This window comes from Cetorhinus maximus, chromosome 4, assembly GCF_964194155.1.
Source record: "Cetorhinus maximus chromosome 4, sCetMax3.hap1.1, whole genome shotgun sequence".
NCBI lineage: Eukaryota > Metazoa > Chordata > Chondrichthyes > Lamniformes > Cetorhinidae > Cetorhinus > Cetorhinus maximus.
The window spans coordinates 159,482,915-159,499,430 of NC_135882.1; the positions used below are offsets into that span (position 1 = coordinate 159,482,915).

Consider the following 16,516-nt stretch of genomic DNA (forward strand, 5'->3'; position numbering starts at 1 on the left):
TAACTGCACACAGCAATTTTCTGTAACTGAAAAACAATACATAAAAACTCAGCAGAAACTCCTAATTGGAAACAACTGTGGTATTTATTAATAAGGGTACCTAACAGAAAGAGATTCAAGGTCGATGGGGGGGGTGATGAGGTTGGGGGGGGGGGCGGGGTAGTGGTGCTGGTTGAAGATGTAGAACTGCTTAAGGTTAAATTACAGTCCTGCACCTCAACTTTACACATCTGTTATCCTTTAGGCATCTTTTACCCCATCTATAAAACTTACACTTAAAAGGTTTGTTTGGAAAGGTCGGCGTGCAGAATTCTCTTCTTACAGGTACTGAGGGCAGATTTTTCCATCTCTCTTGACCGGCTCCATTGAGCAAACTGCAGGGGAAAAAAAAAAGATGTTCCTTAAGTTCACTTGAGTTGTGAGCAGGGGCTGTAAAAGAGCCCTGAGTGTCACGTGATGGTTGGGAGTCGAGAGTTATTGTAGAACAGTTTCCGTTCGCAGTGAGGGAACTGGCTGCTTGCAGGGTTAGGGGAGGTTAAAGCGCCCAAACAACGCACTTTGATAGATGAACTGGGTAAAAACCCAGGCTGGAGATAGCATGACACAAGCCTAAGAAATTGATTATGGCTATCCGGGAATTAAAAGTCTGCCTCCTCGGGGTGAGTAAGACGGACAGGATTGTTTTCCCTTTTATTTCTGAGTACTTTGACTTTTGTTCCTCTTGGTGGTTTCTAGCTGTTGGGACACGGTTTTTTTTTTAAGTGTGGCTATTTCGTGGTGTTGCGATGTTCTCTGCCATTCCTCACAGTCTGCTTTGAATCCATCCGAGTCCGTACTTCTCTGACACTTCTCTCTCTCTGCCTTTTCCCAAAGTTTCAAACACTCTCTCCCAGAGTTTCTGTTCGTTGGCCCCGTCCTGCAATTGGAGCGTCTGCTCGGAATGCCGAGGAGTCTCCCAGGAGACATTCCACAGAGTCAGTTTCTGTAGCGTGAAAACCGTCAGTTTCTCTTCTTTCCCCAAATTATTCCCCTTCATTTTTTTTTTAAAAACAAAGACTTTGATATAAGTTGTCAGAATTCGGGGAAAACTTTTTTTTCTTTTTAACAAAGAAAAAAGACACACTTCCCCTTTTTGCCATGCATCCAGCCCAGAAATGTGGGCAACGTTCACTCAAGTGTCCCTTGGCTTGGATGTCACTTATGCTGTGATGCAGTTCGGAGCTCTGAAATCTTGATCTGGCTGGGGGAGCGGGGGATCTAAACGATTTTAATGACCTCGGAGTAATCGCAGGACAATAATCCACCCCGAGGGGGGTTCATAGGGCATCATCAACCATCAGGACTTTCTGACCAGTCTCTGAACTCCCAGGTTAGATTACAACCTGAAATCGCTGACTAATTTCGGTTATTTGACTTTTTTTTTGGAAAAAAAAAACATGCTGGTTTAATTTTATACGAGCAATTATCCCGCTTGGCTTTGTTTTTGTGTTGTGTTGGCAGTGGTTATCATTACAGATAATCATTATCCAGGCAGTTTCTTTCCTTGTGTACTGGCATTGTTGGTAAAAGTTTATGGAGGGGTCAATTGAATCATTATGGGCACAGAAGGAGGCCATTTGGCCCATTGCGTCCATATGCTGGCTCTCTGTAGAGCAACCCAGTCCGTCCCATTCGACCACTCTATCCCATTAGTCCCGCAAATGTATTTTCCATCTAATTTCTTTTTGAAACCATTGCTTGTCCCGGCTTCGGCCACTCTTGTAGGCAGCAAGTTTCAGATCATTACCACTGGCTAGATGGTTATGAAGATGTGGTAAGGTCATTTTGTGTGTGAAAAATTCAATTTCCTATTAATTGTTTTTGATCATTAACCTTTTGCCCTCTGCTTACTGCCACTTCATCCAGCTGAGTAGAGAGGACACAATCCTTTAGAATACCACTCATTATACAAAAGGACATGAGATTTGAGTGTAAACTCAGCTGACCCCATGTTCAAACAAATCTCAGAACTGCAATGGAAACCGCAAGTGCAAGGTTGAAGGTCACGACCAATTTGGGGGTGGATGGAGAAAATAGCCATGAGTATTTAACATCCAGATCCAACTGCATAAGAACAGTTGCTGCTTCAGTGGCAAATTCAACCCCGGCTAAATCGAACCACCGACATGTCAAAGAACATTTCTTATCATGAGAAACGTGGTTGAGGTTTTCTATTTCTTTCTGGACTTCTTTTTATATTTCTCCAGCTGATCTCTGACCAGATTAACTGTGATCTATGAATGGTAGAACATGTTTGAAGGGTTGAAAGGACCATGAAAAGACCAATGTCCCTATGACATGGGAGTCATGGGAAAATTTGGCTGCGTAGTAGGGGGAGTGAGCCAATTTTTTTTTTCAAACTATGGCATTGAAATCATCCCTAATTAATGATGCAGCAGAATCTATCTTTGTAAATGTCTTCCCTTGCTCCACCGCTTTTGTTCAGCAACTGCCTTGACTGAGAGGTGACATTCTCCAGGACTTCGAGTCCCGCTTTGAAGCCATTGTTAAGAGGGCTTGTGATGGTTGTTCTTATAATTGTTTTCGCCCTTTTGTTTTGGAAGGTACATGTTTCTCTGCTTTGTGTATATAGGCATTTTTTAATATATTTGTTCATAAGATATGGGCATTGGTGGCAAGGCCAATATTTATTGCCCAGCCCTAATTGCACTTGAGAAAGTGTTGGTGAGCCACCTTCTTGAACTGTTGTAGTCCTTGCTGTGTAGGTATACCCAGAGTGCTTTCAGGAGGGAGTTCCAGGATTTTGACCCAGCGACATTAATGGAAAGGTGATATATTTGCAAGTCAGGGTGGTGTGTGACTTGGAGGGGAAATTGTAGGAGGTGGTATTCCATCCTCCTGCTGGCTTTGTTCTTTCAGGCGGAGGAGATTGTGGATTTGGAAGGTGCTGTTGAAGAACCACTAGTGAGTTGCTGCAGTGCATCTTGTAATTGGTACACAATACTGCCACTATGCATCAGTGGTGGAGAAAGTAAATATTTAAGGTGGCGGATTGGGTGCCAATCAAGCAGGCTGCTTTGTCCTGAATGATGCTGAGCTTCTTGAATGTTGTTGGAGGCCCATTTATCTATGCAAGTTCTATCACACTCTTGACTTCTGCCTTGTAAATGGTGGACAGGCTATTTGGGAGTCAGAAGGTGATTAGCCACCATCAGCAAAATGATGGAAAGTGTCATCGACAGTGCTATCAAGCAGCACTTACCCAACAGTAACCTGCTCACTGATGCTCAGTTTGGGTTCTGCCAGGGCACTCAGCTCCTGACCTCATTACAGCCTTGGTTCAAACATGGACAAAAGAGCTGTACTCCCAAGGTGAGGTGAGAGCGACTGCCCTTGATATCAAAGCAGCATTTGACCGAGTGTGGCATCAAGGAGTCCTCGCAAAACTGGAGTCGATGGGAATCAGGGGGAAAACTCTCCACTGGTTGGAGTCATACCTAGCACAAAGGAAGATGGTTGTGGTTGTTGCAGGTCAATCATCTCAGCTCCAGGACATCAATGCAGGAGTTCCTCAGGGTAGTGTCCTTGACCCAATCATCCTCAGCTGCTTAATCAATGACCTTCCCACCATCATAAGGTCAGAATTGGGATGTTTGCAGATGATTGCATGATGTTCAGCACCATTCATGACTCCTTAGATACTGAAGCAGTCCATTTCCATATGCAGTAAGACCTGCACAGTATTCAGGCTTGGGCTGATAGGTGGCAAGTAACATTTGCGCCACAGAAGCGCCAGGAAATTACCATCTTCAACAAGAGAGAGAATCTAACCAACTCTCCTTGATGTTCAATGGCGTTACCATCTCTGAATCCCCCGCTATCAACATCCTTGGAGTTACCATTGATCAGAAACTGAGCTGGACCAGCCATATAAATACTGTGGTTACAAGAGCAGGTCAGAGGCTGGGAATTCTGCAGAGAGTAACTTACCTCCTGACTCTCCAAAGTCTGTCTGCCATCTACAATGCACAAGTCAGGAATGTGATGGAATACTCTCCATGTTCCTGGATGGGTGCAGCTCCAATAATATACAGGAAGCTCAGCACCATCCAGGACAAAGCAGTCGCTTGTTTGGCACCCCATCCACCACCTTCAATATCCATTACCTCCATCACCTACGCACAGTAGCAACAGTGTGTACCATCTACAAGATGGACTGCAGCACCTTAACAAGGTTACTTCGACAGCACCTTCCAAACCCGCGACCACCACCATCTAGAAGGACAAGGGCAGCAGATGCATGGGAACACCACCACCTGGAAGTTCTCCTCCAAATCACACACCATCCTGACTTGGAAATGTATTGCTGTTCCTTTGCTGTTGCTGGGTTAAAATCCTGGAACTCTTTTCCTAACAGCATGGTGGGTGTACCTACACCACAGGGACTGCAGCGGTTTGTCACAAAACTATAATATTTTTCATAATATGATTGTAGGCCTATGGGTGTGAGTGTGGATGGTTCTGCCTGTGTGACTGATTTAATTAAATTAGAGCCAGATAGACTGCAAGGTTGAAATTATCAAAAGAAGTTAAGTGCAAAAAGCATTTGAAATGCTAATGAGTAAACATGGATGAGGGCAGCAGGTAAGGTATGAAGGGAATTTGCATTTTAAGGTAAGTGGATAGGTGTTTGGGTTTCAAAGGGATAGTAGGATGTCTACAACTAACAAGATAAATAGGGCAATGTTGTGTTACAAGCGTTTGGAATTCCCCTGTCGAGTGGGTGCTGCGGTAACCTTGCTGGGTTAATTTTATAATTTCAGATCTATTTTGGACTGTTGCCTTAAAGCAGGTATGTAGTTGGGAGCCTGTTTAATTAAGAATTTTTGGAACTGTTAAGACAAAATAACTGTGTAACCGTATTCGTGTGTGTGTGTTTATTGCTTTACTTTTTCCTTTTGTTAATAAATGTTTTAACTTAATTTTAATGCCTCTGAAGGTGTAAGTGAACTCAATTTTCCTGAATTCAGTGCGTAAGCCTTCTAGTGATAAATAGAAATTGCAAAACCACTGTGATAGTGTGGCCAAGTTTCCCTTGTGGATTTGGTTTGCCTGGCACATATCAACTGCCACATTGTAACAAGTTCAAGAAAGCAGCTCGCCACCACCTTCTCAATGCCAATTATGGATGGGCAGTAAATGCTGGCCTAGCCAGTTGCGCCTGCACCCCATGACCGAAAAAAAGAATTCCCAGCCTCTAACCTGCTCCGGTAGCCCCTGTATGGCTGGTTCAGTTCAGTTTTTGGTCAAGGGTAACCCCCAGGATGTTGATAGTGGGGGATTCAGTGATGGTAATGCCATTGAATGTCAAGGGGAGATGGTTACATTTTCTCTTGTTGGAGATGGTCGTTGCCTGGCACTTGTGTGGCGTGAATGTTATTTGCCATTTATCAGCCCAAGCCTGAATGTTATTTGCCATTTATCAGCCCAAGCCTGAATGTTGTCCAGGTCTTGCTGCATATGGACATGGACTGCTTCAGCATCTGAGGAGCCGTGATAAAAAGTAAAACTGCCTTTTAACAGGGTGCCACTAGCCTTTTGCATTAAATTGGAAGAGTTGCAACAATGAAAATTATGAATATTGTTCAAGAACTGTTCCCTTCCAAAACAGCAATGGTCCCTGTAGGAAGCAGCATTATCATGTGATAGGGTGACCTCATGTCTGTCAGTACACTCTTCTAATTCCTTTGGGCTGCAGGGTGAGGTACTGTCTCAATGGCAGCAGCTTATTACATTGCTATGAATTTCAGAAGATCTTGCAGCAAACTGAGTCTGCTTGTTTGACTTTTTAAAAACAGCAAGGTAACTCTCAAAAAGGAAAGTAGAAATCATTGTTTGATTGAGGATTTTTTAGTATCTCGCCTCATGATTGAAACTGATTACAAGAATGATTGATCCATAATAATTCACTGATGGTCCCAGTCAATGTGAAAGTGTTGCCAACACAGCTGAACAGCACTGGCTGTTTTGTCTCAACAGCAGCTTATATTTATATAACATCTTTAATGAAATGAAAGCTTTCAATGTGCTTCACAGGGGCATTATAAAATAAAGTAAATAAAACAAGCCACATAATTATTAGGTCAGAAATCAGATCAGATGACCAAAAGCTTGGTCAAAGAAGTAGGTTTTAAGAGGGCTCTGAAAGGAGGAAAATGAGTTAAGGAGGCAGGGGAATTCCAGGAGGGAATTCCAGGGCTTGAGGTCTGGGCAGCTGAAAGCACGACTACCAATGTTGGTGCAATTATAATTGGGAATGCACAAGAAGCCAGAGTTAAAGGACTGCAGATATCTCAGAGGGCTGTGGGGTTGGAGGAGATTACAGAGACAGGGAGGGATGAAGTCATGGAGGGGTTTGAAAACAAGACAATTGACTGGGAGCCAGTGAAGGTCAGGGAGCATAGGGATGATAGGGGAATTGGATTGGCTGCAAGCTAAAACGTGGACAGCTTCAAGATTACAGAGGGCAGAATGTGGGAGACCAGCCAGGAGTGCTTTGAAATAGTCAAATCTAGAGGTAATGAAGGCATGGATGAGGGTTTCAGCAGCAGATGAGCTGAGACAGGGACAAAAGTTGAATGATGTTGCCGAGGTGGAAAAAGGCATTCTTACTGATGGCGCAAATATGAGGTCAGAAGCTCATTTCAGGATCAAATGTGACACCAAGGTCGTATGACTTTAAACAAGTTATCCAAAAGAATATCACTGAAGCCACAATGTGTGGAGTTTTGGGTATCCTATGTTCAAAGGCATTAAGATGTAGAGAAGAGTGTTTAAAGAAATTTAAAGTTTTAAGTCTTTTTGTTTTAAAACGCTCACTCAGGCTTGTTGCTCATCTTGACCCACAAATTGAAAAAGGACGCATTAATGAGTCACTCAAAAGGTTAAAATGGGATTATGGTTTATTTGTATCCACAATAAAGAATTAAAACATGCACAGATTTAAAATGATTATAGATTTAATGGGTTGAGAAAGAAGAAAAGAAAATAATAAACAAACAATCGGCTTTGTTATTGTATGTCCAGTGATTAAATGCTTTGAAAGCGCCTGACTTCAGAATGCTCAAATACATTTTCAGTAAGCTTAGATTTTCCCAATGGCCTGAAATGACCAGCTCCTGTCATTTGCAGATTCTCCTTTCAAAGCTTGGTCAAGATCCCACCTGTTGACTGCAGTGAAATGTCCCCGATGTGTTCAATCTTTTGTGCCCCTTTTCAGGGGATGGGCCTGGCCATACCATTCGATGAAACCTCGCTTGAAATTTTATATTCTGAGCTCTTTGCCTAAACCATAGGGTTTGAAACAGCACGGGAAGTTGTCCATCTTTCTTTTAGTAAATTTCTATTGCGTGTAGCCATTAGTAGTCAATCTTCCAGATAAAGATGTTTGTAGAACTTTCTAGAACACTAGGCCCCATCTAATCTAATTTGAACAGCCTCCAAGGTTTATCCAAATATCAATGTCTCCTCTTTGCCTGCAGTATCTCTGTTTCTTTCCGATAGTTTAGTTTCACTGCCTTGCCGCAGATCAGCAAGTTTAATTTTAAAAGATTGAAAAGCAAGCACATGCTTCATGCTTTGCAAGGCTGTATGCCAGGATAAATACTATGTCAATTTGCATCTTTTGCCCTCCCTGCATCTTCACTGTGTTGTATGAAGACTTATTACTCTGTTTCAAATTCATTCTTTCCCACTATCTTAGGACTACAGAACCCTTTACCTGCCTTAGTCTTTCCGTGTTTCTATGTGCTGAGCAGTTGGGATCGCCTAATGTCCAGTTTGTAATTAATCTCATGTTCTCAGTGTTCGAAAATAAATCTCCAATCAAAGAATGAAGAGGGGCAATATAATGCTCAGGGTATGGTTCTAAAGGTGGTGCAAGAACAGAGGGACCTGGGTGTATGAGAACAATCATTGAAAATGGCAGGTTGAAAAAGTGGTTAGCAAAGCATCCTGGGTTTTATAAATATGAGTGGAGCATCTTTGATAAACCTGCATATGAAAGACTGGTTCAATCTCAACTGGTGTATTGTCCAGTTCTGGGTGTTGACACTTTAGGAAGGATATGAAGAATTGGAGAGAGTGCAGAAAAGATTCATGAGAATGGTTCCAGGAATAAGGAAGATTAGTCACATGGATAAATTGGAGAAGCTGGGGTTGTTCCCCTTGCAGAAGAGAAGATTAAGAGGAGATTTGACAGAGGTATTCAAAATCATGAATGATCTGGCCAGAGCACAGAAGAAAAACCTGTTCCAGTTGGCAGAAGGATCGAGAAACCGAGAACCCCGGTTTAAGGTGATTGGTAAAAGAAGTAATGGCGACATGAGGAAAAGCTGTTTTATGCAATGAGTGGTTAGGATCTGGAATGCAGTTCCTACAAGTGTGGAGGAGGCAGATTGAATCAAGGCCTTCAAAGAAGAGTTAGATAATTAGCTAAAGAGAAAAAAGTTACAGCACTCTGGGGAAAAGGTGGTGGTGGGAGTTGGGGGTGGGTGGGGATTGGCAGGGTGGGGTGAGAATAGGTAAGTTGCTCTTGCTGAGAGCTGGCAGGGGCTTGACGTGCTGTAACCATTCTAACATTCCCTAATTCTAATCGGAGAATTGGGGCTATGATAATAAAGCTGCATCACTGCCTTGACTCCCTTTGAGAGTGGCTTCCCCACTTCGGGTGCTGGTTTCATGAATTCACCCTCTGCCCTTTTTAGGCCTGTGCTGCACTATGGGTATCTGTAGAAAATGAAGGGCGAAAGAATAGCCACAGATGTGATGCTGTTCTTATGAGCCACTCATCGGCAAGTGCAGGAAAATGCACAAACTTCTTTTCGAAATAAGCTTTGCAGAAAGCAGCCACAAGTTTCAAAATGATGATGAGATGGTAGAGTTGGTAGCGAGCCAAATTCAGGATATTTCCTGTAACTCACATTGATTATTTTTTCAGCTGTATTCTCACTCTTGTAGTTTCTCTCTGTGTCGGTCAGCCTGTGACAGTGCATTTTCTGCAGTTGTAATGGCTAGCTGTTTCAGTATTTTATTTTGTTCGAGTTGTTCTTAACCATTTTCTTTTTTTAAAAAAAAATGTGATTAGTGCCCCACATTTTGTATATTTTGCAGACAATTCTAATGTTGTTTAAATAAAGCAGCCATGTTGAGGAAGCGTGGGATTTATATTCACAGGATATCATTTTTCAGTGCCATTGATTCAGCTCTATCCCTGTGTAATTATGCTGAATGGAAGCAAAGTGCGGAACTGAAAATCAAATGGAAGGGTATCTCTCCCATTTTGGGGCACTGAGCAACAAATGGCTGAAAGCATATTATTTTTTTTGCAAGTACTTTTTGTGGGTATGTGGCTTGGTTAGGCAAGGACAAGGATTAAGAGCAATGTTGAGATGCTGGAAAATATGGACCAAAGGCAGAGAGAGGCAATGAAATTCATCATTGCCTCCAATATGCCAGCTCAGCTTTTAGCCGACTGCGTAAAAGAGTATTTCAGGACCAGGGGACTAAGGTTATGGTTTAGCAGGCAGTAGTGATCCCCATGCTCCTATATACTTCAGAGACTTGGACAACCTAGAGCAGGCACCTTAAAGCACCGGAGAAGTGCCACGAGTAAGGCATCATAAGATCCTCCAAATCTGGTGGCAAGAAAGGCAGTCCAACAGCAGTGCCCTCCCCCAAGCCAACTTGTCCAACATCAAGGTGCTAATTACTCAAAACCAGCTCCGCTGGGTAGGACATGTCGTTTGTATGCCTGACTCCTGAAGCTACTGCTCTACTTAGAACTCGTTCACGGCAGAAGACTCCAAGGAGGACTGTGAAAACACTTTAGAATGTCTCAAAGCATTCCTGAGGAGATCAGACGTGCCCCACCAACTCATGGGAACCCTTGGCTGGTGATCGACCAAAATAGAGAAGCCTCATTCGGGAATGCACCGAACACATCGAGAGACTTCATCCGGAACGTGCAGAGGCAAAGTCGAGGCATTGGAGGGAGCGCACAAACCTCCAGATAACGCATCTACCTGACCCTTCAATCCACCTGCCCCACATGTGGCAGCGTCTACAGGTCGCGCATTGGACTTATCAGCCATGCCAGAGCCCATCAAAGCGGAGTGGCAACAAGTTATCCTCGATCCCAAGGGGCTGCTTAGAAAGAGACCAGGACGTAAGACAGCAAAATGAATTGACATGAAAATCAGGAGGGATGTGTATCAAACAGGTGGTTGGAACGATATCACCCATTTTATGCTGTTGTCCAATGTTAAAGCCATCCTCCTGTCATCCTCCCATGAGTCTTGTCTTCTGATCTTTAACTGAAGACCTGATGGTTGCCTGCATTGGTGTGGCAGGCACTGCTGATGAGTGCTACCTAATGCAGAACTGAACTGCGATTGAGACACATTTGGGAAGTGTGTTCTAGCCATTGATATTACATCATTTAGCCAGGTCATATTAAGGTAACAGTTAATGAAATTTCAATTTCACTAAGAAACCTTTGTGTCTGCATAGGTTTTTGAAGTGTTGTAAGAGGGTTATATTTCGCAAGTTTCTTGTTGAAGTTTCACGCAACAAATTTCCCTGCAAAATAATGTATTACTTTAAAGAAAGAAAGGAAGAACCTGTTTTTATACCTTTCATAACCTTAGGACATCCCAATGTGTTTACAGCCAGTGAAGCTACATGAAAAGTCAGCATTGGAGTGCTGCTTTGGGTGCATTAGAGTGCTTAAGTTGGAGTTTGGTGAATGAGGGAGTTCTAAGAGTTAATTTCTATCTAAAGTCAAGTTTTTCTTTAATTTAACGATTAACTAAAAGTTGCCCTGGGGCTGGGAGAAGTGAGTTTTATTTCAGCTTTAAAACAAGGGTTAACAGGCTCTTCTTGGAGCTGTAGCTAGTTAGTTAGATAGCTGACTTAAACTGATTTTCAGAATCTTGAACCAAGGAGCATAAAAACAGGCCTTCTTCAGTGCTGCTTGTCTGCATTTGAGTGCTGCTTTGGGTGCATTAGAGTGCTTAAGTTGGAGTTTAGTGAGTGAGGGTGTTCGGTGAAGAGGGGAAAGAGGTGCTCCTTTCTTTTTCTACCTTTCCTCAACCTCCAGCAGCTGGCTCTTAAGTTGCTATGGGGGAAGAAGCTGATTGAACATCATAGGAGCACATAAAGCAGCGGGGAGAGAGAGCTGGGAGTTTACAGATAAAATCTAAAAGTGATGTCACAGAAGTCCCGTAAGTTGATTAGTTGGTAAGTGTAAGCCTTTCCGGACTCAGCACAGAGGAGACGATTGGTGAGTGACAGGTGAATTATTATATTATACCATACTGTAGTAAACACTTTATATAAAGTTTAAGATATGTCAGTGCAGCTCAGCCATGTACAATGTGTATCCTGCGAGGTGTGGGAAGTCATGGAGGCACAAAGTGCCCTCCATGACTACATCTGCAGGAAGTGTCGCCAGCTGCAGAAACTTGAGCTCCAGGTTGCAGACCTCGAGCTGTGGCTGGAGACACTGTGGTGCATCTGCAAGGCTGAGGATAGCGTGGATAGCACGTTTAGAGAGGTGGTCACACCGCAGCTAAGAAGTACACAGGCAGAGGGGGAATGGGTGACTGAAAGAGTCGTTAAGAGAAACAGGCATGTATTGCAGGAATCCCCTGAGGCAATCTCGCTCTCTAACCATTTTTCATTTTGGATACTAGTGAATGAGATGGTTCCTCAGAGGACTGAAGCAAGAGCCAAGTTCATGGCACCACAGGTGGCTAGCTGCACAGGAGGGGAGGTGGAAGAGTGGAAGTGCTATAGTAGGGGATTCAATAGTTAGGGGAGCAAACAGGTGTTTCTGTGTCCATAGACGTGACTCCAGGATGGTACATCCTACTTCATCTACTTTAAGTAAAGATTGCCTTTTAACACCTCCTCTGTCTCAATAGTAAATTTTTCCACTGTACCAGTTACCTCCTCTCTCACCGTGGCCTGGGCAGATGCAAAGTACTTGTTTAATACCTCCGCTATTTCTCCTGCCTCCACATGCAAGTCCCCTTTTTTATCCCTAATCGGCCCTATTCTTTCTTTTACCACCCTTTTGTCATTTATGTGCTTTTGGATCTTGGGATTTCCTTTTATGTTTGCTGCCAGTCTCTTTTCATGTTCTCTCCTTGCTTTTCTTATTCATTTTTTCACTTCCCCTCTGGTCCTTCTGTATTCAGCCTGATTCTCCATTGTATTTTCTACCTGACATCTGTCGTACACGCACTTCTTCCTTTTCATCTTCACCTCTATCTCTCTTATTATCCAGGGCACTCTGGATTTATTTGTCCTGCCTTTCCCCTTCAAGGGAATATACCTTGGAATTGCCTGCAATTCTTTTCCTTTGAAGATGGCCCATTGTTCAGTCATCATCTTTGCCAACATTTGATTCCAACTCACTCGACTCAGATGCATTCTCATCCCATTGAAGTTGGCTTTCCCCCAATGAATTATTCCTGTTCTCAATTGTTCCTTGTCCTTTCCCATGACCAAACTAAACCTTATGATACAATGGTCACTGTCCCCTAATTGCTCTCTCACTGATATTCGATCCACTTGGGCCATTTCACTCCCCAGAACCAACAGTACCTTGATCTCGTTGGACTGGAAACATACTGCTGCAGAAAAATGTCTAGAACACACTCCAGGAACTCTCACCCATCTTGTCTCTTTGCACTATTCCTATTCTAGTTTATATTTGGAAAATTGAAGTCCCCCATTATAATTACTCTATAATTCCTGCACTTCTCTGTAATTTCTTTGCAAATTTGTTTCTCTACATCCCTTCCACTAGTTGGTGGTCTAAATACGACACCAATCAATGTTATTGCACCTTTTTCATTCCTTATCTCTAGCCAGAGAGATTCATTCTCTGGAACATCCTCTCTCTCCAGGACCATAATGCCATCTTTAATCAATACTGCCCACCTCACCTCCCTTTTCTCCCTTTCCTGTCTCTCCTAAATATCTTGTACACAGGAATATTTAACACTCAGTCCTACCCTTCTTTGAGCCAGGTCTCTGTTATAGCAATAATATCATAATTAATTTGTCAACTGTGCCTGTAGTTCACCAATCCTATAAACCACACTCTATGCAAAGTAGATAAGTTGGCACGACTGGATGAGATGCATCCAAGGGTACTGAGGGAAGTGAAAGCGGAAATTGCAGATGCACTAGTGATGATCTTCGAGTCATCTTTAGACACAGGCATGGTGCCAGAGGACTGGAGAATTGCAAATGTTACACCCTTGTTCAAAAAGGGATGCAAGGGTAAAGCTAGGAACTACAGATCAGTAGCTTGACTCCAGTGGTAGGGAAACTTCTGGAAACTATAGTTGGGACAAAATCAATAGTCATTTAAACAAGTGCAGGATAATTAAGGAAAGCCAGCATGGACTCTTTAAGGGAAAATCATGTTTGACTAACTTGCTGGAGTTTTTTGAGGAGGTAACAGAGAAGGTTGTAAGGGGAATGCTGTTGATGTGGTGTATATGGATTTTCAAAAGGCATTTGATATAGTGCCACACAACAGACTTGTGAGCAAAACTCTAGTTCATGAAATAAAAGGGAAAGTAGGCACTTGGATATGAAATTGGCTGAGTAACAGAAAACAGAGAGTAGTGATAAATGTTTTTTTTTCGGATTGGAGAAAGGTTTGCAGTGAAGTTCCCCAGTTTTCAGTGCTGGGGATCCTGATATTTACCAATGACTTCGACTGTGGTTTTCAGGGTGTGATTTCAAAATTTGCTGATGATACGAAGATTGGAAGTGTTGTCAACTCTGATGAGGATAGTCTTGATCTTCCAAAGGACATAGAGATGTTGGTGGGTTGGGCAGAGAAGTGGAAGATGAAGTTCAATGCAGAGAAGTGTGAGGTGATTCATTTTGGCAGGAAGAATATGGAGAGACAGTCTCAAATAAGGGGGGTGCGGGAACAGAGGGATCTCGGTGTATATGTACATAAGTCATGAAGATGGCAGAGCATGTTGAGAGAGCAGTTAATAAAGCATATAGTATCTTAGGCTTTATTAATAGGGGCATTGAGTACAAGAGTAAGGAGGTCATGTTGAATTTGTATAAGACATTAGTTCGGCCTCATCTGGGATACTGCATCCAGTTCTGGGCACCATTCTTAAAGAGGGATGTGAAGGCATTGGAGAGAGTACAGAGGAGATTCACAATAATGATTTCAGGGATAAAGAACTGTAGCTATGAGGATAGATTGGAGAGGCTGGAACTGTTTTCCTTGAAGAAAAGAAGGCGAAGGGGAGACTTGATAGAGCTATTCAAGATCCTGAGGGGTATGGACAGGGTAAGTAGTGAGAAACTGTTCCCATTCAAAAGAGCATCAAGAGCTAGAGGACACAGATTCAGAATAAATAGTCGTTTAGTAGTACAGAACTTGAGTATTGCTGAAAAGAGAGACACATCTAAGCTTTTCGTCTTGCACTCATCAGGACACTCGCAAGAATGCCAATATAAGGTGGGAAACAAAAATTTATACTGTATGTGAAGAGAAAGCTGATTGGTCGACAAATGGCGTTGCCATGGAGAATGTATCACTGATGGTGACTGACAGTTAACTGCCAAGCGTTGTTTGAAATTTAAACCAGGTAGCAATGCTTTGACCAATCAGGGTCAAGCTGTCTGGTTGAGTGCAAGACAAAAAGCTTAAACATGTCTCTTTTTCCAACAATATTCAAGATTCAAAATAATTGGCAAAAGGAGTGAGGAAAAAATTTTTCATCCAGAGGGTGGTCTTTTCGCCCAGTTTTGATTGAGTTATTCAAAAGGGAATTGGATGGCCACCTGAAAAGAGAGAATGTGCAAGGCTACAGGGATAAGGCAGGGGTAGGATGCTCTTTCCGAGAGCCAGTTCAGAGTCGGTGGGCCGCACAGCCTCCTTCTGCACTGAAAAGATTCTGTGATTCTGTGAAATCTAGACCTTAGCTGCACTTCTGGCATGAACACCAAGATGCTTTCTCAAGTCTAAGTTTTGTAAGTGCCGCAATGAATCTTTGGTTCCCAGGGTATCACTTAATCACACGACGGCCAAACAACATTTGATGTCCTGTTAATCAAGTACCAGCCAGAAGGGTCTTGAAGTTTGGAAAATAATGGCAAACATTTAAAACTGCTACAGTATTTATAAATAAGCTTCAGACAATATCAACTTAAACATCATTTTTCATGGCAATTGGATTTTTTGACATGATATTTACAACAGTTTAGAAGATGATTGTTTACGGGGATCAGGCAGGTGAGTGGGATGAGGTAAAATGCTCTTTCAGAAAACCAGTGTAGCCTTGATGGGCTGAGTGGCCTCCTTCTGCACTGTAAAGATTCTAAATTTCTCAAACCATCGCTCTGAGAAGAACTGAGTATCTATGTTCTTGATACATTTTTTTGAGTTTGATTCCTGGTCTGTGCTAGCGGACCTTAGCTGAAGCAGAATAGGGTTACTGATCCCTTGTTGTACCACTTTCTCACATGGACGGAAAAACTCAAATGGGGAACATTTTTCTGAACACTGTTGATTGACCTCTGTTGAAGAGTGACCTTGTTGCACGAGTGTTGATTAATCGTGGGGAAGATGTTAGCGTAGTGGTGATGTCACTGTGCTGGTAATCCAGGGGCCCAATCTAATTCCCTGGTGACATGAGTTCAAATCCCACCAGGGCAGCTGGTGGAATTTAAATTCAGTCACTAAATCTGGAATTGAAAGCTAGTCTCAGTAATGGCAACCATGACAGCTATCGACAATTGTCATAAAAACCCATTGGTTTGCAATTGTCCTTTCGGGAAGGAAGTCTATTGTTGTAAGCTGGACTCCAAATCCACAGCAGTATGGTTGATTCTTAATGGCCCTCTAAAATGGCCTGGTTAGCAATTAGGGAAGGGCAACAAATGCTGGCTTAGCCAGTGACACTCACATTCCATGTAACAAGTATTAATATATAAAAAAAATCTCCTTTTTAGTGCTCTTGAAGGTTGACCTGGGAATAGATATTAAACTTGGATATTGAATAAAACCGTCAAATCCCGCTGGAATTTTTTTTTATCCATGGGCTCAACTTCAAGGAGACATGGAGAAACCTGGTTTGAAGTCCTACTTGGGACTCCTCCTTTTTCTGGTACACTGAGGACTGTATTGGTTTCCAGCTTTCACCCGGAATTGGAAAACTTTGCTTCCAGTTTCCACTTTTCTCTCAGTTTTACATGGTCCATCTCCCTTCCTTGACTTCTCTGTCTCCATTTCTGGTGATAGGCAACTAATCTTCATTATAAAGTCACTGATTCCCATAGCTACCTCGACTGCACGTCCTCACACCCTACATCCTGCAAGGACTTCATTCTATTCTCCTAGTTCCTCCATCTCCATCGCACCTGCTCCAATGATGCAGTCGTCCACACTAGCATTTCTCAGATGTCT

The 16,516-nt window shown here is 42.7% G+C and overlaps 1 protein-coding gene across 1 annotated transcript in view; it reads left to right on the forward strand.

Moving 5' to 3' along the window:
• The first annotated feature begins 464 nt into the window (after nt 1-464).
• Nucleotides 465-16,516, forward strand: part of rab31 (RAB31, member RAS oncogene family) — a 91,394-nt gene continuing 75,342 nt past the window's right edge. The window contains exon 1 of the mRNA XM_078541049.1: nt 465-659. Within this exon, the coding sequence (XP_078397175.1) occupies nt 624-659 (36 nt within the window). The 5' untranslated portion in view covers nt 465-623. The remainder of the gene's footprint in view (nt 660-16,516) is intronic.